The sequence below is a fragment of the Pavona decussata genome, unplaced genomic scaffold (genome assembly GCF_977016875.1).
Source record: "Pavona decussata unplaced genomic scaffold, jaPavDecu1.1 SCAFFOLD_38, whole genome shotgun sequence".
Taxonomy (NCBI): domain Eukaryota; kingdom Metazoa; phylum Cnidaria; class Anthozoa; order Scleractinia; family Agariciidae; genus Pavona; species Pavona decussata.
This window is the reverse complement of record NW_028145460.1, coordinates 2,599,673-2,622,213: the sequence shown is the minus strand read 5'-3', so window position 1 is coordinate 2,622,213 and position 22,541 is coordinate 2,599,673. Positions and strand designations below refer to the sequence as shown.

Below are 22,541 nucleotides of genomic sequence, written 5' to 3'. Positions count from 1 at the left end.
CATATTGGTCCACCCCGATCAGTACAAGAGTATTATCACGAGGCTGGTCAAGCAGGGAGAGACGGCCAACAGTCCAGGGCCACTCTCTATTATAACAACAGGGCTATGGCTGCTAACAAACCTGGGATGACAGATAATATTCGATCATATTGTAAGAGTACTGGAAAGTGTTTGAGGAAACAACTGATGTATTTTTTAGATGCTCCACCTCCAGTGACTCTGAAACTGCTTAGTCTACAACCGCAGAACCTACCACAGCAGAAGTTACCACGGCAGAAGCGACTGTATACCATGACTCTGTCTCTGATACAATTGTGGTCAATCTACAAGCATACTTGACATCACTTAAAAGTGATAGAAATAGTCGCCAACTATGATTGGAACTTGTTCTATCACCACAGACGTGTTGCCAGTCATTGTTTCTAAAACAAATGACATTTCCTCGTTGTCACGTCTGATGGCTAATTTATCAATATTTTCAAAGTCAGTTGCTGAGGAAATTTTTTGCAATCGTTTGACAGTGAACAAAAGTTCGTTTCTGTTGGGAGGGGTTATGAGTCTGACAGCACCTGGGTATTGGACCTGTAGACCCCAGTCAAGATTTCATGATCATATTAGGGATGTGGTAGGTCTCCTCAGAACAGAAAAAGAAAGCCCAGTCTGAAAAGGGTTAAAGGCAAAGTAAAGCACGCGTACGTTACAGTGCTGTAGCCTGTGGCTAAGACCAGTCTAAAGTTTAAAATACAGTATACTTCAAGGAGATAACAAAACAATAAGTCAATGAAATTAAAATTGGTAGTGATGAATTCATTTTACCAAATATGGTACTGCTATGGTAAAATCAACCAGTGACACCAATTTTGGAGCTTATATCATGTAAGATTCCTCACTGATCTCGACTTTTAGGTTTCACTGACTTTGGTGTATTATTGCCATGGCAACTTGTAAATGATGTACCAAAATTATTTCTCCTTCACTGGTTTTATTACCCTTCGAGTATACAGTAATTTTAAAGAAGAGGAACTGTAACACTACATGTAGAAACTTATCTCAATCAGAAAATTACTCTGAAACTGTATAAAGTGTTTTCCCAATTGAATGCAAGGGCCAGAAAAAATAGCCCTGATGTTTAATCAAGCTTTGAAGTCCAGGGTTCATTTGAATGCGGACCTATCATGGGGGCTACAAACAGACAAATCTGCAACTCAGAAATGAAAGAGACATTTTGGCCTCGTATACACTCGATTGCAAAAACGTTGACACCTAAAAAGCATAAACCATGAATGATGAGACCCAATGGCTTAATGGGTATAAGTGTACCAAATTTATTTGCATAATATTCTATTCTCGTGCGGCGGTTGATGACCAAAATTAATTGCACTTGGTGATTGATGGAAACTCTCCAAGCTTACTTTAAAGTGTCCAAGTTGGTCAACAAGGGCCAATTTGAGTGACATACAATTCACAATTTGCCTAAGTTCAAAACAGGCAATGAATTTAAGCAACATCTGGTAGAAAATTATTCAGAAGAATCAAGTCAGCACTGTATTTTTTATTGCAAAGAATGAGAATGATAAATTATTGATTATGGAAATGACGTTATTATTTAAACACTACCCACAAATCCTTTGGGTCTCATCGTTCACGGTTTATGCTCTAGAGGTGTGAACGGTTTTGCAATCATATGTATATATACTTTTTTAACATTCTTTTATATTTTAGTGGACTTGATACCTGAACAGCAAATTTGTGCTTGTCAAAATTAATGTCACATGCCAGCCCCAAAAACACTAATGCTCATTGTGCTCTCAGCATTTAATCAAGAAAATACGGTATGAACTAATTTGAATATGCCCCTAATTTAAAACTTAATAATTTTCACTTACAAAATAACATAACAAATTTACCGATTACTCATATTATGCATGTGACTTCTTATCCAGGCATGTAGTGCAGCAAAGTCCACCTTTTCAAGGAGATGAGCATGTTGCTGGGGTAATGAAGGACGACATCTTCCTGGGGTGTTCTTGAAAGGATACAACTTCCTGAGATCCTAACTGATTAATTGTTCATCTCTTTCTGAGCTCTTGTGCGTATGTGTGCTTGTTTGAGAAGCAAGCATGCTAATCTTATCAAAGTTTTGTACAATGCACTCCTCTCCCCCTGATGCCTTTGTTGATCTTTCCACAGCTTTGCTGGTCTTGTTAGGACCCATTGCTTTGTGGTTATTATTTCGGTTTTCTTGCATCAGATCAGCCTCTTGAGAAAACAAGCAGCCGCAAGGAAACCACAAGTTTGAATGACATCACTAGCCAAAGTGCTACAATTGTAGTTTTAAGTAATCTGCAAGTTAACTCAATGCAGGACATCACAGTCAGGGTTATGTCAAAGTTATAAGCCCTGTGAAAGATGGTGAGGTCAACTTAATGCGTCTAAAGTGAGATAACATTACTATCTGTATAGAGATGGTCAGCATCAGAACAATCCCACATCTGGGGAATGTGATCATGAAGGTGGAGACACTGATTTGGTACACACTAAATTATCTTCCCTGTCCTCCAACTGTGATGACATGGAAAATTACGTTGCACAGGGCACGGCGGAAAAAAACACTGATTGGCTGCTTATTTCACGATCCAATTTGCTGTAGCAAATTGATCTGCGACAACACAGCAGAATTTAAAATATTGTTTTAAAGTTGAAATTAATATAAACTGGTACTGCCAAAGTAGCTTAATTTTAATATAAATCTGCAATTTATTTTATTGTAACATTTAGAGGTGTATAACTGCTACTTTAACTTAGTGACACTCACATAAAGTGATTGATATACTGCTGAATAGACAATTAATTCTCAAATGGACCAACTAACAAAATGTAGGTTCTGAACATCATTAATTTGATGTAACTTTTCACGATTCCAACTATTCAGCTTAAGGTTTCATTAACAAAATTCAATCTACATATATTTTGGATGTGCAAGGAAAAGAACGTAGTTTCCCCACACAAAAAAGCATATCAGATTCTCTTGCGTGCCATTGCAAAATGTATTTTTTAAAAGAACATATGAACAACACAAGCTAGAAAATATATTCAACCAAAAAATGACATGAGTCACTAATATGGCGCTGATATGGCGTGATATTTTAGTGTCAAAATTCAAACTATCAATTCAAACATTCAATTCTTCAACTAAAATATTCAATCCTTCAATTCAAACATTCAATTCTACAACTCAATTATTCAATCCTTCAATTCAAACATTCAGTCCTTCAACTCAAACATTCAATCCTTCAATTCAAACATTCAATCCTTCTATTCAAATCTGCAATTGTTCGGTTCAAACTTTCGATCCTTCAAATCAAATATGAAAGTGTTTGTTTAAAACATTCGATCCTTCAATCCAAACACCCTTTTTTCAATCCAAAAATGTCATTCTTCAATTCAAACATTAGATCTTTCACAGCAAACATTCCATCCCTCGATTCAAATAGGCACTTCTAAATTAAAAAATGCAGTCCTTCAGCTCAATCACTCGATTGTTACATCAAACATTCAAACTGCAAATTTAAATGTTTAATTTCGAGCTCAAAAATTTTAAAACTCCCGTTAATACAGTTTGCCCTTCAATCCCACGGTTTTAAAACCTGAATTCTTTGATTCAGACTGGCAGTCTCTCAATGGAATCGTTAAGCATTTCGATTGAAATGTTTACATCAAGTCACTGACGTCACGTGATCGCTCGGATGTTTCGAAAACGAAGACCCCAAAAGCGAAGACCGAAGACCTAAGACCCCCTGATCGAAAACAAAGACCCCTGATCGAAAACGAAGACCCCCTCATTGAAAACGAAGACCCCCTGATCGAAAACGCAGACCCTTTCGCCTCAGCTCAGACCTAAAGACAAATTCTGTCAAGTGCCTTTGTCAGTATTGACATACACAAGACAGCATTTGTATTAAACTGCGATTTAGGGGAAAATTAGGTATCATTACAAATCCTGGGAGGGGAAGGAGTGGGTTGACAACACTCGTGTTCGTTTACCTAAAACACGGAATCCGGAATCCGGAATCCGGAAACCGGAATCTGGAATCCAGAATCCGGAATCCAGAATAAAAGAAAAGACAAAAATGAAAATTCGTCGACATTTAAATTTCAACGAAGGTTAAAGTCACTTGGGAAACAGTTTTTATAGCTTTTGGAAAATTGTAATATCAGTCAGGAGCCCAGTGAAATTTTCAAAAGTTTCCCTTAGATTTCAATTGCTTAGGCAATTGAGCCACTCATTTGGAATAAAGGTTCCCAATCTTCAAACGTACGCTTAAATACCCCCACACCTCTTCCTACTCGATAACGTTTCCTCCTGCCATACCACGTAGATAGACAATGAAACGTAACTAGAGAAAAGAGTCAGTGTTGCGTTTATCACTCATCAACTCTTCGCATGACTCACTGTCTTTGCATAATAATATAAAAAGTCTTGAAACAAATCCGCATTGGGGTGGCTTAGATTTCATCTTAAAAAAAAAAGCTTTGAATTGGCACCAACCCTGGGGCCCGTTTCTCGAAAGTCCCGATAATTAACTGGCCCAGAAAGCTGTTGTTGTTTACATTCAAGGTCGAGGTTTCAATAGTTTTGCAGACAATATGACAAAACTATCAGTTAACAAAACAAAATGGACTGGTTTGTTAGCTACGACCCGCACTTTTATTCTTTAGATTTTCATTTGAATATTTGATTTCGGGCCCGATAAGTTACCGGGACTTTCGAGAAACGGGCCCCTGGATAGACAGCGGGCAAAGTTATTTATTCATTTATCAACTCATCCGTCTGTCCGTTCGTTCGTTCATTCTTTCAATCCCTTCAATCCTTCGCTCACTCACTCACTCGGTCGTGGTTCTGTCATGCCTGCCGGCATACATTCGTACGTTCAATCATGTATGCATGTGTTCATTTATGCACCTTTTTACAAAAGAGTGTCGAGCTGCCGGTACAAAGGAAACGTTTTATGTCGATGGCCTTTTTTTAAATACCGTAAGAACTTCAGGAGCCTGTGAACGATTTCCCATAATTTAGTAATCACAATAGCAGGCTGTAGATAACAAATTATTTTATATCCTCTAATTCTAGATACCTTGGAAGCCATAGATCTATTGATTTGATTTAGAGGTAATAAGTCTAAATATTTTAAGCCCCATTCCCACCCTTATGCCCAAACAATTTGTTGAGCCGTAATAGACGTTAGTCACAATGTTATGACATGTGTAAAGATATATTTCCATCGTCACCATTGTGAATGCGCTAATTTGCCTACTGTGCCTGTCAAATCACCACCAATCGTACACATCCCTCTCCCCTAGCTTTTCCGAAAGAACGAAAATCCCCTACTCACAAGCCAATCAGCATACGGCAAGTTGCACAGAAAAAGAAAAACAGAAAGAAAAGAAAGTCTTTCCTGATTTACGGATTCTGTTTATTTCATTTTTTAAAAATAGATAGGTGTCGTTTTGTTAAGTTTTACGCTTTAAAGGGACTGTCTTAGGATACTAACACTTAGGCAAACTTTTGAAAATTTCACTGGGCTCCTGACTGATATTATAATTTTTCAAAAGCTATAAAAACTGTTTCCCGAGTGACTTTAACCTTCGCTGAAAGTTTCATGGCGACGAGTTTTCATTTTTGTTTTTTTTTTTTATTCCAGATTCCGGATTCCGTGTTTTAGGTAAACGAACACGAGTATTGTCAACTCACTCCTTCCCCTCCCAGGATTTGTAATGATACCTAATTTCCCCTAAATCGCAGTTTAATACAAACGCTGTCTTGTGTATGTCAATACTGACAAAGGCACTAGACAGAATTTGTCTTTAGGTCTGAGCTGAGGCGAAAGGGTCTTCGTTTTCGATCAGGGGGTCTTCGTTTTCGATGAGGGGGTCTTAGGTCTTCGGTCTTCGCTTTTGGGGTCTTCGTTTTCGAAACATACGTGATCGCTCCAGCATAATTTGCGAAGTGACAAAGTTGTCGCGCAAACGTCGGCCATTTTCTCGTCGAGTCGAGTAGCTATGTCTTTGGAGAGGTGCACGGAATTGCTTAATGAAGTTACGAAACTGTATGAAAGAATACAGGAATCCGCAACATCTTCGCATGACTCCAATCCCCGTTCCGATCAGCAGAGAGCGGTCTCGGAGAGAACCAATCCGACCGGTGGTCCCGGCGGTGGAACACCTCAGAACTTGGCACAGAGATCACAGAGAGTTTCCGTGTTGAATCCGAATCCAGTGGGTTTCGAGTAACACCATAGGTTGTTTGGATTCAATCCAGCATCTTCCAAACGGAAGAAAGATGGGGATCATTCTAGGTTTGGGACCAAGAAAAACAAGAATCGTCCGACTTGGACGAGAACATTTGTTTGCTTAGCACAGACAGACGTTGAAAGAATGTTATCTGTTAAAGAGAACATTGTGCTCAAAGGGGCTTTATTGGGCGAGAAGCGTCTTACTTTTTTCGCTGACGACGACTGCCACGTTTTTGACCAAAAACTGAGATTGGCGTACCCAAAGCTAGAGCAAGCCAGAGGGTACAGTCTTCTCAGGGGTGGTCACACCCCAATGTTGCAGCCACTGAATCCGCCTTATCATGTATCAAGATTGAAAGAGTTAGTTGGGCAAGGGAAGATTCTTGTAAGGCCACTGCAAAGGGATCTTGAACTTACACAAGAAGGGCGCCCAGATGAAGATGAGGTAATAGAAGCATTTCTCTCCATTTTTTAATTTTTATTATTATTATTTTATTGAAGAGAATTGTAAATAAGTTTTAATAGCTACTTTTAACCTGTAAATAACATTTTACTTGGAATATTTTAATAAAGAGATTTTTTCTATTTTTATAAAAAAAATATATTATCATTATTATTATTATTATTATTATTATTACTATTATTATTTATATGATGATAACGAAGTTGATGATGATTATTATTATTTTTCTATTCCCATAACTTAAGCTTATAGCATGTGAGCTACACCCTGGCCATTTGCAAAAAGCTTGTTTTCTTAGTGCTGTAAATTTACTTTTGAAATTCATGCATGTCCTATATTTGAGAACCTGAAATGGCTGTAAAAGTGTTCTTCGGTGTTCATATTTCAACAGTTTTCACTTTTTCATGTTCTCTTGAGATTCTCTTTTGTCACCATATTGGTTTGTAAACATGAGATTGATTAACTTTTATCTGTTTTTTGAAGAACAACATCGATAATTGTTATATTTCTTGAATTGTGCAGTTGTGGTACTTCAAGTTTGAAGAGTGTAACAATTTACCTTCAGTGCAGTGGTGACAATCTTTTAGAACAATGATATATCCTTAATATGAAATTTTGATTGTCTTTTAAAGTGTAAAATAGTTCCAAAATGGCATCATTAATTTTGATATTGTACATTTAAAAAGATATGCTTTGTTTATTTCATTTCAGGAAGATGACTTGATTGAGCAGTGTTTACACTAGCAGAGCTGCCTGAGCACCTTAAGAAATGCAGGTCTCTGTTTAGCAATTGAAAATTTATCTCTTAATCTCTTTTAATAAAATAATAATGCTATTGTATATCTCGCCTACCTACCTACCTACCTACCTACCTACCTAATTCAGTGTTTCCCACAACAGGCTTGGGTGGAACAAACACCAGCACCCCTAATACAATTGGGCCTTTGACAGGCAGTGGAAACAGCAGCAGTATTAGTATCCAAACACGAAGCACTTTGCTGGATGATGGACCTGATGATTCTTTGTCTGCCAATTTACCACTTTTGAATGGCACAGATTCCATGACCAATGTAGATGCAATGACCAGCACAAATTCTGGTTCAAGTCCACCCAGAAGTGTTGTTATCCAAAGCCCCACTTTGGAAAGTGGGCCCCAAGTTATGTCTGATGGCATAATGGTAAATTCTCAGTCTGATATGCCTGTTTCAAGTGAAACTGCCACTGTCCCCAACACAGACACAAATGTTCCTGTGATTACCAGTGCTGAAACAAGTCCATCCACCGGTGTTCAACTTGATCATAGTCAAGGTGAAACATCTTATTCAGGTATCAGAAATACCATTAAAGTCACAGTGACTGTAATGTTACAATAATATTACAATAATTGTAATCGTATTTCCTCAGTTTCTTTAAAGTATTTGAAGGAATATAATTTTTATGATGACTGTTGTTTTTTAGATTGGAAGTGAAGGCATCCTACACTGGGAGACCATTGTTTGTTTGATATATACTTTTACACCTCACTTGAAAAAGCCTCATTGTCTCTTTAAACCCAACTACCAACTGTGGCTTTGAAGCTCAGTGGTCTCCTGTTTGTGTGTTTGTTTTTGTTAAAACTTATTATGCTTTCAGAAGAGTATTGATGTTAAGACATCCCATTACATCACACAAATTTATATAAAACAATCAGGTATCTAATAACAGTGAAAGAATTTCTCACAATGGTTTCATCAGCTGAAATAGCAAAACCATCATCATTGGCTTTTCTTAAGGCATCATGGAGTCTTAAGGCATTTTGTTTTGTCACTATGTCTTTGCTATGGGATGTCGCTATTTCTTTGCTATCAGATAATGCACTTTAGTTTAATAACTTTACACTAATTAGTTTTTTGGTGCCGTTGTTAAACAGGAAAAACAGTAGAAACCATTGTGAAAGAAGCCAGACATCACTGTAAAGATACTGGATTGGACAATAATCCGGTTGAAGTGCTGCGTTACTTCCAGAGTCAACTGGTGCAGGGAAGGCCTCTTGAAATTGAGGATGAAACTTTACCTACTGAGGGGTTGACCAACCAAATATTTGTTGATCGTTCTAACCTGTTGGAGACTGGATTTGATGAGATAGAGGCACTGGATAACAAACAGATAACTCTAGAAGTGCAGTTTTACAATGAGGTAACTGTAAAAGTGTCCATAACCTACTTTTTTATCATTTTTTTTCCTGAATGTAAACATTGCACAAAGACCTGTTAGAAAAATTAAATTGACAATAAAGCAAAATGTGATTTTTTTTCACAGCCATTTGAACTCTTATATCATACTCTTTTAGCCTTCTCATGTTGCTTGTGTACAGCTGTCTGTGTGAATTCTGGTCATGACCTTACTGCAGGAGACAGACAACGGGGGGGGGGGGGGGGGGGGAGGGGGGGCAATAAATGAGGAATTAGAATCATGATACCAAATTTTGGGTTAAACTATCCAACAATTGTAATTTCATGTCATGACAATTTTTGGTATGGTGACCAGTTAATAACTAAATAACACCTCAAACATATATTTATCATAACTGTAATTTTTTCAGTCAGCAGAAGATTATGGAGGCCCGAGAAGGGAAGTTTTCCTCCTCATGCTTCGAGAAATCAAAGAAGAGTATTTTGACAATGGCATAAAAGAAGAAATGAAAGACAAATATCACACAATTGGAGTGATCATGGGTGAGTCAATTTCTTTCACAATTTCTCTGCTCTATTCCCTAATTGTCTTGTTTTCATTTTTGTGTTCTTCCCATTTCCTTTTACTTTCCATAAACAGGATTTATGCCAACTTATAATACATCAACATGGTTCTTGGGTCCTGAACAGCAAGATGTTACAGGGTGTGTGTGATACAAGTTTTAAAAATTGCATCAAGTTCCAACCCCTTCCCTTTAAAACTTTGGCAGTGTTTGTAATGATGTTAACAACAGAAAGGGCAATGCGTGATTGTTTGTCTGATTGTCTTGAATTAGAAACAACTGCTCTAGCATTATTGAGGGGACCACAATGATATAGGTGAAGTTACCTGTTCTTGGTATAATTTACACAAAAGCAATAAGTTTGTTATGGGTAAGATAACACCAAGAGTTTAATCAAAATGTGCTTACAGCCCTGTTGTGTATATTCTCCTTAGTAATTTGGAATGTTCTCACGTTACCTACCTGTTCTAACCCATGCAGTATATGTATTAAGAGCGGCGGTCAGAAAATATCAAGCATTTGGTGGCAGAACTCGAGAAATCAATTTCGCTCATTTTCTGGCTACAAAAAGCCTTTAAGTAGAGAACAAATTTGCCGCCTTCAGTTTTCTCTAGGAGCGCTTAACGTTCTAGAAAACTGAGATAAACAAATTTGACCCGCGAGGATCCCGAAAGTACCCGCACGGCGGTGTGAAATTAATATTCTGAACTGACTCTTCATCTGGAAGGAAAGAAGATCCATGGTATTTTTATACTCGGTATTGACAGAGGAAGCACCGCACGTTTATAGCAAAGTTTGAACTAGACTTAACCATTATTAATAAAAGCAAACAGACCTTAGGAAAATGTCCCTTTTCTAAACAGGAAAAATCCCGCAAAAACCGATAAATTTTAAAGATAGTTTTTGCTATGTGGTATAAGGCCGATTTTTCTTAAACTTTGCCTTTTAAGTAATGTAACGTTGTTCTTGATAATGTATTAAAATCAGCCTGGGTTTTGAATTAAGCACTTCACACGACCGTTTTGAAGTCACCATAATTCGTTTAAAATTCCGACAACGGCTAAATAAACAACCGTTGTTGCGTTACCGTGACAATAAAAAGACTCATTTTACATATACCAAAAAAGCATAATGAAAACAAATTTCTTTTAATCTTTAATTACAATAAGGAAAAGTCCGGTCTGGGAACCGATTTTTCTCATTTGCGTTGTGAGATTTTTGCTTATAAAACCATATCTAGTAAGGAGCAGTAAGCGTCTCGATGTCCATTTCTTGAGTTCGCTCAGGTGTCAGATTGCCAATGAAACCGCATCAAAGGGAAATCTGTGGTGTTGAAGTTCTCCCCTATGACTATGGTAAAATGCTCGCTGAAATAAAAATTGGAGACCAGTCAAACTTTCCTATTCTGTTTTTAATTCGCTAAATAGTTAGGGCTGCGTTTTACAAATTCCGAAATCACCAATAATCAGTGAATATTAATAATATCACGCATTGGTGTTTACCAAAGTAAATTGAATTAGTAAATTAAATGTAAGATAAATTCAATTACGGAAACTGGAAAATTTGTCTCTTTAAATTTGGTTTGATATTCTTGTGCTGTCATGGAAGCATGGAGGTGGTCTTTTAGCTCCTTGGTTGGAGGTCCTTGCTCTTACGACCCCAGAGACAGGAGCAGATCAACTGAAGTAAACTAGTGCAAAAGGAACATCGCCGGTCACAAGTCTTCCTTGTCAATAGCCGATGTAGAAACCGAAATTGAACTTACTCTGACAAGAATGTTTATCTCCTTCACCACGAATGTTTATCTCCTTCACCTTTCGGAATTGACGATTTGTCTTCGACACCGTTCGTCTCTGAGCATTGGCTGGCGTCGAGGTCAGTTCAAATAAGTGTCAAATTTCTCCGCCGGTATCAAGCCATGACAGCCAGGCGCAAAAAGTCGCAAAACTAGAACGAGGACTTGGAAAAAATTCGTGCCATTTGCTATGGAAGAAACTAGGACTGTTTATCCCAGTTGGTTCAGGTATGCGTTTACATAATTTCCATTACCTTTTATGTATAATAAACTGTAAAAACGTCTGATGTAACACTTTACTTTTTTGCACATTCGGTCTTTTCCAGTACAAAATATTAGTATTCAGATGTATTTTCAGTTCATCAGATGCGGAGAAAGCCGTTAATTAGAATAAACGTGAAGTTTTCAGTGTTATTTATTTATTTATTTATTATTTTTATTTTTCTGTGCTTGGAACCCTAGTCCTAGTGCTACTGACTGTGGTGGACAACTTTTTGTTCACTACCTCGTAAAAAGGTCCTTCTCTTGAGGACAGTAAGACATCATAGTTACAGCTTTTCAGGCTTGTGTAACGCCCATGCTAAAGACTTATTATCCCTATTAAAGGAAAGTATTGAAAACTTTTCAATTGAAGGAAAAGAAGCCTGGTCCCAGCTCTTAAAAGTGTGAAGTTTGTGTCTTCGCCACGCCCTAATGCTACGATTTTTAGGTCTGCATGCACCTTCCTTTAATCTTTAGAACAAGGGAAGCAGCTTATGACGGTCTAAGTGAAATGAAGAGGCTGAAATTAAAAGAAATAAGGTTACGTATTTAATTAAGCCACCCCCACCCCCCTTCCCCCTCTATCTTAGGAAGAAGTAAAATTTCGCTCTCTACACTTCAATCAGTGATTGTAGGTTTTTAAGTCTGTTCCTCTGGTGTATCTTTCGCATTGACGGTTTTTGTTGCTGGTCGCTACGAAAAAGAAAATCCAATAAAGAACTACGGGTACTAGTCATTTGCGCAAAAGTTGTCACAAAGAGTTCATTTTTCCAGATAAGCAGCTGGTATATAAAGCCATACTGTTAAACGCGTCCGTAACAAGGGGAGGGGCAGGGGGGGGGACTCAAGCCCCGACCCCCCCCCCCCCCCAGAATTTTAAGAAGCGTAAAAAAACAATGTGTCAAAAAATAAATAATTAAAAAACAGTCATAATGTACAACAATCAATCTGGAATTCTGACGCTGCAAGTGCCTTTTCACAACCCTTAATAAATTGTTTATTATGTACCTGACAGTTTCCTCCGCTAACATTTGGCTTTTATACAACAGCAGCAAAGGTTGTCCTTCCTTGTGAATCGGAAATAAGAACCAAAATCCTCATGACCGATTTGTGTTTGTTAGTAGGGAGTTAAAGATAACATGACGGTGATGGTAGCGAATTCGAAAACATAAAGAGAATTCGCGTTCTTTTAAACTTCATCGCGATAATTCCATTTTCTTTTTTTATTTCAGGCAAATCTTCCTGCGGACGGATTCTTACTGCCTGATTCCAAGTTCACTGGAAAAAGAGAAAGGGAAATTTGTCGTCGTCTTTTTACGTCCTCCTTTAAACGTGAACAAGTTTGGCAATTTCACGTGGTAGTCCGTACAGTGACGGCAAAGGGTCGAAAAGAAATTTAATGTACCAAAAAGTGTGATGCAAGTGCAAAGTTATTGTTTTGCTTACTATATCTGCCCCTTTTTTGATGTTTCCAAATTGCTTTCCCCATCTCAGTTGTTTTAGCCTGACTACGGGCCTGTTAAAGCAATTCTTCACGCCCCCGCCCCTACTGCCATATCTCAGTGACGATCTAACTAATTTGCATATTTGCTGTCACGCAACATTGTTAGACATGTCTGAATCTTTTCGATTTCTTCTCTTCCCGTCGATAATGGTTAAAAGGAAGCTAGGGGAAAACAGAAATCTTTCTGATCAAGCAAGATAGGAGCATTATTGAAGGCCTTGAAGCTGTAATTAGCAGTTTGCCCGTCGCGTCGGTTTGTTTTCACTGGCAGTCATTTGGCCGCCAAACGATGTCGTGGTCGAAATAAGCCAACTTTAACGACCTTTTGTGAAAATCTCAATGGAGAACCCAGCCTGATATTTAGGTATGAAGTACATCAAGGCAATTGTTACTGAAAGCCAAAGTGTGAGAATATTTCGAGTTATACCACATACTGAAATGTGTGCTTGACCTTTGGCACTACATTGCAGAGTAAACCAGCTGTAAAAATATGCCGCTGGTTTTAAATTGTTTAAATTTGCCAGATATCATAACAAACACAAATTCATCAGTTATCATATCAGAAAGAGATTGTCTTTCGATACAAGAAATCCAGATTTTCGCACGCTTCTTCTAGAACAAACGCAGAGACAATTAAAAGTGGCGATTTTCCGGTTTTAAATTCAATCATTTTTCAGTTCGCAAGGCTTCGATCGATTTTCCTGATTTTCTCAAAACGCAAATGTTTCTGGCCAATTTAAGCCACACCATGATTCTTACTTTAGTAAAACCTTATTATGGACAAAAGATGAAAGAAATCGACTCTGCTAAGTTTCGCCAGAAAATTCAGATTTTGCTCGATTTTTCCTGACCGCCGCTCTTAACATTATAACGTCAACTAAAACTAATTTGTTTTGTTGTACTTGCTTAAGCTTTGTTAACTTAGTTTTCTAGGTTTTACTAAACAGACATTATGTTAGATATGCTATAGATATATTATATATTTCTTTTTTTTTTAAGCACTAAGTATGCTACAAAATGGGAAACTTCCCAGATTTTTGGAAGAATGCCATTTAGATGAAATCTTTGAAAACAAGAATCCATCCCCATGTATGCTTGCATTGCGAAGTGATCTGGATGAACTGGGAATTTACCAGGTTTGTTTCTATATAATACACAAGCAGGCTCACTTACTTAGGGTTATTTGTGCAAGTTTCTTGGTGATGGAGCAGCAATTCTTGCTGGCTCCATTGTGATTTACACCTCTGCCAACAAGTTACTTGGCAATAACGTCAACTCAATAACTGTAGCTGCCTGCAGGCTAGTTTCTGCCTATTTTTGACCTAGCATAAGGTACTCAGGAGTGGACCCAGGAAGTTTTAACAAGAGGGGTAAAAAAGGGCATTTATTTTGTACTTGATATTTAAAAGGGCTAAGAAGGATAGCTCAGATTTAGCACATTTACATGTGATGGCATTTCTTAATAAACTTTCTCTACTGGTCAGTTCTTTTACTTGGAACCTCTGGCACTGATGTAATTCTACCTTATACATTCAAAGAAGTGTCATAACTGTCATAACTTTTTTTCTCTACCTAGATTACCCAGGAAATACCTTTGTTCATCCACCTATTCAGAAAGGGAACAACCTTATTGACAATAAAGCAAATTCAATCACTCCTAAAACCTGCTTTTAGTGAGGATGGCTCAAATGACAGACAATACGAAGGTGCAACATACCACTCTTTTATCAAGTACCTTCGACAAGTAGCAAGCACGTGAGCTTTTTTCTATTTTTTAAAAGGTGAAAATCTTGTAAAATGTATGGAGGGTCTTAATTACGAACTGTTGTAGTGTTACTCCCTGGTATTTTATAAGTTTTGAGCATTCAGGTCACTGATCAGATACAAATGTCAGAACTTTAACCGTTGCTCTTATTCAGTGTATTGGAGAGGTCTATGTATTATTTATTTAACAGTGATAACCGCACTGTGAGTAATCAGGGTAATACGAATGATGTTGCTAGTATTACTCAGTGTAAATTATTTGCATGTGTAAGGCCATTTTTATTTGTGTAAATTGTGGAAAAGGGTTTCTTCCCCTATGTTTCACTGCAAATTTGACGTTTCTGTATCGTAAGTTTGTCACAATTTTAAGGTTCTCAGGGAAAACGCTACAGAGGTTGAATGCATGTATTTGTTTTATTTTTTACCTTAACAGGGAGAACTCAACTGTAAATAAGTATATTTGTCTAAACACTACTCAATTTGCTTTTCCAGGTGGAAGGAGGGGAAATCTAACTTTACAGCACATCTTACAGTTCACCACTGGAGGTGATGAAGAACCGATTTTGGGGTATAAGATTCCTCCCAGTATCATCTTTGTTCATCCGGTGAAAACCAGCTTTTTGCCATCAGCCAACACGTGCATCAACTGTCTCAAGTTACCGCGGGGCTCACTAAACATTCCTTTGCCATCAGAGCAAGTTCTTCACAATTTTTATGATTATGCATTTAGCAATGCATATTTCGGATTGCCATAATTGCCTAGCATGTAATGCCCAATGTATTTTGTCATCGTAATTCAATCAAGTTCCTCTTTCCTTATAGTGAACGTGTCGGATTGATTACGCAATGTCTTCTACATTCACTGTTCCGTTTTTGTCCTTTCATATTAGTTGCAAAGTTATTCAGGGTTATTGTACTTTCTAAAGTGTCTGTATCACTTACCTAACCTTATCTTTTTTTGTGGAATTGACTACCTTTCTGAAGTTGATTTCAAGACTTTTTGACCCGAAAAAATTGGCCGTTAGTCTTTCCCACTTGAGACATCACTTCCAAGAACTTACTCAGTCGGTTCAGGTGAGTTTTATTGGTTTTTAAATGTCAGGAAAAAAGGTTTAACTTTTCTCAAATACTCATCTACGCATTTCAGAGATGTCAAAACTAGGTAGGTGATGCAGGCATTGTAAAAAGTCATCCAGGTTAGAGTTGTTGAGTTATAACAATGTTCAGGCTCTTGCATGCTGATATTTCTATGCTCTTAAATTGTAAGGTATTATTTTGTACATGCGATTTTGCCCAACGTATAGAATATATAGTTCTCATTCATAAGCTAAGGATAATGGGGCACCTGCTAAATATAACACGTTGTGCTCTTAACTTGGAGTGTTGTGCAACCATAAAAAGGTTCTTTTTGTACTCCTAATTATGCAAGACTTCGGCTGCTAATAGTAGTAATTGGCCAGCTTGGAGTGTAATTTAGCCAGTGATTGGATGAGAAATATCAAATTCCTTTGAAGCCAATTAAAACATAGCACAAGAACTGCCTGAATTGTATAACACGAAGTGCAATAATATGATAACTAGTGGTACATTGTATCAGTAACAACTTTCACCCTCAGAATATCGCATGAGAACGTTTGTGTTTTTAGTGACAAGCCTGTCATATATGGAGAGCTTGAAGGAACCAATTCAGGTGCGCATAATTGACGCGTTTGTGGGATTGGTGCCCAATATAACAGTTGTCCAATTTCAAACAGTTATATTGGACACCCGGTGTTAACGCACTGCAATAACCCAATAAACAGGCACACAGAAAATCAATTGCAAACGAGAATTTTTAATTGAAGTTTTCATGCTCACAATTATTCTGCAGGGAATAACTGTCTAACTTGCGCCCCCTTCCTAGGCATCAAAAATAGAACTGATAAATAACCAATTGTTCTAATCATGCATAAATCTTTCTACAAATGCTACGGTTTTTAAGTAGATATCAATGCCGTAACTGTCACTTTGCTGAAGCGGGTCAATTGCTTCCTTCAGCAACTCTAACTTCTCTCGGGGTAAAGAAAACATGGCCAGAACCTCGACAAGGTCATCATTCGAAGAGAGTGGTCCATCGTATTCTTCGTCTGGTAGAGGTCCTTCCCAATTGATACCATAGTCTTCGCAATTTTCCTGTCCAAATAGTAAAGAAAACAGACGAAGCAAATTACCCTCATTACATACTGATACAGAGATCAAGGAAACGATTAAGTCGCTTTCGAGCATCGAATAGGTTTAAAACAAGAAAAAAAGAAAAACAAGTTCAAACGTGATGGTTTCCTGCACCTCCCATTGTCTGGTTCACCTTATGCTCTGCTGGTCAAGATAGTGGATTACTTTGAACATTGATGACATTTTTTTTTAAAGCACGTACTGAATATATTATTTCTTACCCCAAACATTTCATCAGACACAGTGGTACCAGATGCTGCAGTTCCTTGCATTCCCATAATCCATAACTGCCTTGGGGTTCTATTGTTGGCAGTTGAAATTCCGTGGGAGATCCATCCTTTAGTAAAGTCATCCAGTTGCGCGTTAACACGGGGGACAAAGACGTAATGGAAGGAAACCATGTGCATTTCGTTGCTAATGTCCAAAATTATGTTGTCTTCCATATGATGGAATAGTAGGTAGAAAGTTGCAATTTTTTGGTGGTAAAGATCGCGCATAGCCTCTCTATTCTTTGGTTGTGGACACTTCTTCCAGCGATCATACTCCCCCTTCCAGGACCACGCCTGGGATGAGTCAACATATAGAGGGAAACGTCTACATTTTCCCCACCTTTGTCGGAGCGTACACGTGATGGTAATCCGTACTGCTGAACTGCTTCACGGAAACAGGAAAGGACAGTTGAAGCACGGTTATTGGTAGAGCAACGGAGATAGACTGGAATGCGAGAGTAACCGTCGATCCCACCATGTATCACCATTCTCCATCTAAACATAGATTATTGTGAAATAGCTGAACAAAAATGTAAAAACAACAACTGCAGCAACCTGTGTTCCTTTGTTGCCTAGTATAAGATGTTTTGAAACCGGTGGGTCAATTTCAAGCGGCTAGTTGACTATCTAATGCCTCATAGTTGGGATGTAAGGAAATGTCTTTGGAAAACGCAGTAGCCCAATGGTAAGTACGTCGGTGTCTGAGTAGACCGGTGCGGGTTCGAGGGTTGGCCAGGGTTATGGTGTTGTATAGTTGGGCGAATTAGTCGACTCTCACTTTGCCTCACTCCACCCGGGACTATAAATTGTGCCAGCCAATTGACAAAAATGGAATTGGAGTCCGGGACTACCTGTTATGGACTAGCATACGATCAATGTACCGTACAAAATAAAACTATCCCCTAGGGAGTTGACTGATACCCAAATTCATTAACTAATAGCCTGAGAAAACTGACATTGTAACGCTTCTATAGGAACACGTCGGGACGCTTTTTCAATCAATTAGTTTTTGTACATTCTTGGATCGATCGGGGCGTATTAAAAACATTGGATAAAAACTTTGCGAGTCTCCACTGTTAATGGGAGTTTGGGCAACTAAACGATTCCCCACAGTCGGATATTTGGTAAAGTGATACCAGGGTGAGGCTCTTGGCATGCGCCATTCATCTCTAACCTACCATGTATATTACCTTATCAACTTGTGGTTGCCATCTATGTGCCATGGTGCATTGGAGCCACTTACTGAGTAAACACGTCTGTGTACAGTACTCATCCATTGGATAACGGTTCCCTCTGGATCTTGCTTGCGCAACATTTGACGTACCCTAGGCTGGGGCACCCGGTAGCCTCTTGCACGAAGGTAACCCAGCATCATACATGCATCAGGAGTTCTAGACTTCCTGTTGGATCGCACGGTATTGTGGGAACGCGGGCTCAGAAAAGTGGGCATCAACTTACCACGCCAGCCATATTGGATTAAATCGAGTGGGAGTGATCTTTCACGCAAAAAAATCTCCTTGTGAGCCGAACACGTGCAGGAATAGAGAAAAACCAAATCAAACGTATTTTAAAGGTAAGCTATGGTTTCATTACGTTTTGGCAACGTCATTCTAGCGATTTTAGGCTGCAAAGTGTAGTCGATTTGAAACGCCACGAGTGCAATTTTTGCTTATTTTATATGTCATATTTCTCTTGTTTTAATGTAGATAGTTTGTCCATGGGATTCGGCCACCGAAATTGTGTTGTCATAGGCTGTCCTAACAGTGGACTAAGGCTAGGGAAATGGGCTGCTACAATCTGTGAGCTTCATGGTTGTAACAATGGCTCAGGCATTTGTGACTGCCAGCCACCCTTCAAATTATTCCCGTTCCCGACTGAAAAAAAAGAACCTGGAACGCCGATTACAATGGGCAAAAAGTATAAGCAGGAACACTTTGAGTGGGACACTTTGGATGCCTAACAAGGATTCAAGAGTTTGTAATCTACACTTCGTTGACGGTGAACCGACTGCTGAAAACCCAAACCCAACTTTGCAACTTGGCCACAACAAAAAAACGAGAGCCTACAAACGCTCACCACCAACGCCACTTGATAACTCTCTTGCAGCACGATCCAGAAAACAAGCTAAGCTAGATACATTTAGCGATGAAATAACAGTACCTGTTCTTGAGAACTCAGCTGACAATCTGGCTTGTGATGGTGTTGAGGTCCAAGAGCCTGAGCCCTCTACTTCTGTCAGTGATTGTTTTGACATAGACGGAGCATCCATAATTCATGACCATTGCTATGTCTATGGATGGTATGAAATTAATGAAAATTCGAATTTTTGCATGAACACATCTTGCTTGAAAAGCAGGCAAGACAAAGATGAAAAAATCATGGAACTTTCAGAGAAAATACAGGAGCTAAGTGAAAAAGTGAAGTTGCTGGAAGTTCAACTTGTGGCCGAACAGGATAAGGGATTGAAGCATTCAGATCTGAAAGATAACCAGACTGTAAATTTACTGACTGGTATCCCATCAAAGGCTGCCTTTAACAAGTTATTTGACTCTGTGAAAGGATATAAAAAAAAGTGAGATATTGGAGTGGCCCTAAGAAAACAACCAGAAAAGGCAGGAACTTTAGGAAATCACCAAAAATATTTGGACCGAAACGAGCTCTTTCTCAGAAAGACGAGTTTCTTCTAACACTTATGAAACTCCGTTTGGGATCCACCAGTGCAGACCTTGCACAAAGATTTGGTATTTCACGCAGTACGGTGTCAACTATTTTCAACACATGGATCAAAATTCTGGCTAGTGAACTGAAATGCCTAATATACAATCCTAGTATGGAAGTTGTAAAGAAAACACTGCCAAAGAAGTTCAAAAAACCAGGATACTGCAAGGTGCGCCATATAATAGACTGCACTGAAATTTTTGTAGAGACCCCAAGTGACTCTGAAATCAGAGCATCAACTTGGTCAGATTACAAGCACCACAATACTGCAAAAATCCTAGTTTCAATCACCTTCAACTTCATCTCAGAGGCATGGGGTGGGCGGACCTCAGATGTCCATTTGACAAGGGAATCACAGTTTTACAACATCCTTGAGCCATATGATGCAGTAATGGCAGATCGTGGATTCACCATTGCAGAGGATCTTTTGCTTCGCAGGGCTGACCTTTTTATTCCGCCAGGGAAACGTGGACAAGAGCAGTTCACGAAGTCTGATGTACAGAAAACTAAGACAATAGCTAATCTACGCATTTTTGTAGAACAGGCAATCAGGCGGCTGAAAACATTCCGTATAATCAAGAATGAACTGCCTATCTCTCTTATTGGTAATCTTGATAACATTATCATTGTCTGTGCTGCATTATGCAATTTGTACAAGCCTCTTTGCAAGTAACACTATTTGTTTGGGCTCAAGATATAGAGTAAAATTAATTCACGAGAAAATCTATATCCCCACCACAGAAGGAAATTAGAAATTCCAGCGGGGGAGGGGGGGGGGTCAATTAGTTGCCTGTTTTTAGGAGATAAAAATCCAAAAAACAACACTACACTTTTGATTTGGAAATTCCTTAAGGGTTGGTGGATCGTTTCACAAATAATTCCCTTCATGGTTTGGGTAAATACTTTTCCTGCTTGCTCTGGAATAACACAATTCAATTTATCAATAGTTTGTTTACAGGTTAAGTGAAAATGATTTCCTTGTCCTGATAGGATGACATTACCACAAATATGCATAATCAGGGACTTAGCCATAGCTTTAAAGAAAGCCGGAAATGTCTTATCTGAAATATTTGTTTCTGTTGTGTTGCATGTGTTTTCTCCAGTTTTCTCCAACAACAGCGAGAAATAAATGTAAGGGCGAGCTCAAACTGCAGGCTGTGCAGGGCAAAGACACAGCTCAGTCTGTCCCCAACAGTGAACACAAGAAAAAAAAGGTGTTTGACAAAATGAAACTTGCCTCACTGGACACCATTTACAAAGCATCCAAAGGGCTGCCGACAAACTCGATGATCAAGCAACTAACATCATCACTGGATCTGGAAAAGGAACAGGTAATCAGTATTAAAGATGGTAACATTTACCTCAGTTTTGATCGTTTTAAATTGTTTTCATTGTCAAGCATCCAACCAGCTTTCACTTGATGAACCGCTTCCCCTGAATGTAATTTTAACATCCAGCAGCTTAATTCTGTCATCAGTCCTACGTCACTACAGAGTATCATGAGAAGCACACGGGCTTGCTTATTGAGCCATTGTACCCTACGCTTTCATAGCCGAACAAACTCCAGCGATTAACTTACGTGGTAACGTGAGTACTTGTAGAAAAAAATCTTTGAATATACATGTCTGGTTTTGTTTTCAGTTCAGTAGTTTCTTTAAAAGCTTAGCTAAGGATGTCTTCACGCAATATGCCCGAAACGAACCAAGAAGGCCAACCTGGCGCGCCTCAAAGCCAACCTGGTTTATCAACAAGCCAACCTGGCACACCAGCAAGCCAACCTGGCAATGTTAGTCACCCTGACTTACGAAATACGCTCTCCAAGATAAACTCTAATATGAGTCCAATGGCCACTCTGCTGAAAACAAATTGTGGAGCGCAGGAGCGTCTTGGAAAGTCACAATGCTTCCCGCTCGTCACAAAGAAAACGTCAGGATCCTCTTTCTGATTTAAGTGAATCAGAAGAGGACGACGAAACCAATAACACAACCGGGGAGAAAAGGGCATGCTTAACCCTTTCGTCGGCAAACGGACGAATTCGTCCGCTACTTACCCTTAGCCGTTTAGGTATCCGTGGGGACCCCTCTTAAGTCTTTTCGTGGTCACTAAAGATTATTATAGGATGTCTAGTCACGATTTCCTTCGTTGTGTTCTTCGCTGGATATTTTCGCTCGATTTACACCGTTTCTTCGCCAAAAAACTCGCATCTTCGATTTGTATTCCATTTAAAAATGGCGTCGGCGTACATTCCATACTATGAAGTCTTAGAACGTTGCACAATGGTTGTTCCTGGGGAAGTTTTTTCCGATTTTTCGGATGAAAGTGAAGAAGATATTTCAGACCACCATGAGAGTGAGAGTGAGGATGATATTTATGAGGAAAACGACATCCCTTCAAGCAATTCTGGGGATTCGAACACTGAGAGCGATAGCAACGGTATGTGTTTTTCAGTTTGTTTGTCTTAGCAACAGATTTTACCAATCAATTTTTGCTTCGCATGTTACATCTATACTTTTCGATTTGATGGATATG

At 38.7% G+C, this 22,541-nt stretch overlaps 3 protein-coding genes and 2 pseudogenes across 5 annotated transcripts in view; 4 read left to right on the top strand and 1 right to left on the bottom strand.

Moving 5' to 3' along the window:
• LOC146483591 (uncharacterized) overlaps positions 1-22,541 on the top strand; it is a 99,939-nt gene that overhangs the window by 46,252 nt on the left and 31,146 nt on the right. The window lies entirely within an intron of this gene.
• On the top strand, positions 6,436-15,569 carry LOC146483597 (uncharacterized). Its single transcript, XM_085105587.1, has 8 exons — positions 6,436-6,738; positions 7,279-7,303; positions 7,657-8,082; positions 8,666-8,931; positions 9,338-9,470; positions 14,050-14,186; positions 14,627-14,805; positions 15,248-15,569. Exons 1-8 carry the CDS (start codon positions 6,436-6,438, stop codon positions 15,567-15,569), a joined length of 1,791 nt encoding a protein of 596 aa, XP_084961713.1.
• Positions 14,895-18,669, bottom strand: LOC146483596 (uncharacterized; annotated as a pseudogene). Its single transcript, XR_014863800.1, has 3 exons — positions 18,485-18,669; positions 17,247-17,789; positions 14,895-16,986 (listed from the first exon to the last, which is right to left on the bottom strand). The product of XR_014863800.1 is annotated as an uncharacterized LOC146483596 (transcript).
• LOC146483595 (uncharacterized) lies at positions 18,674-19,870 on the top strand (annotated as a pseudogene). Its single transcript, XR_014863774.1, has 2 exons — positions 18,674-18,867; positions 19,001-19,870. The product of XR_014863774.1 is annotated as an uncharacterized LOC146483595 (transcript).
• On the top strand, positions 19,933-21,034 carry LOC146483594 (uncharacterized). Its single transcript, XM_085105754.1, has one exon. The coding sequence runs from the start codon at positions 19,987-19,989 to the stop codon at positions 20,683-20,685; it is 699 nt and encodes a 232-aa protein (XP_084961880.1). The 5' UTR covers positions 19,933-19,986; the 3' UTR covers positions 20,686-21,034.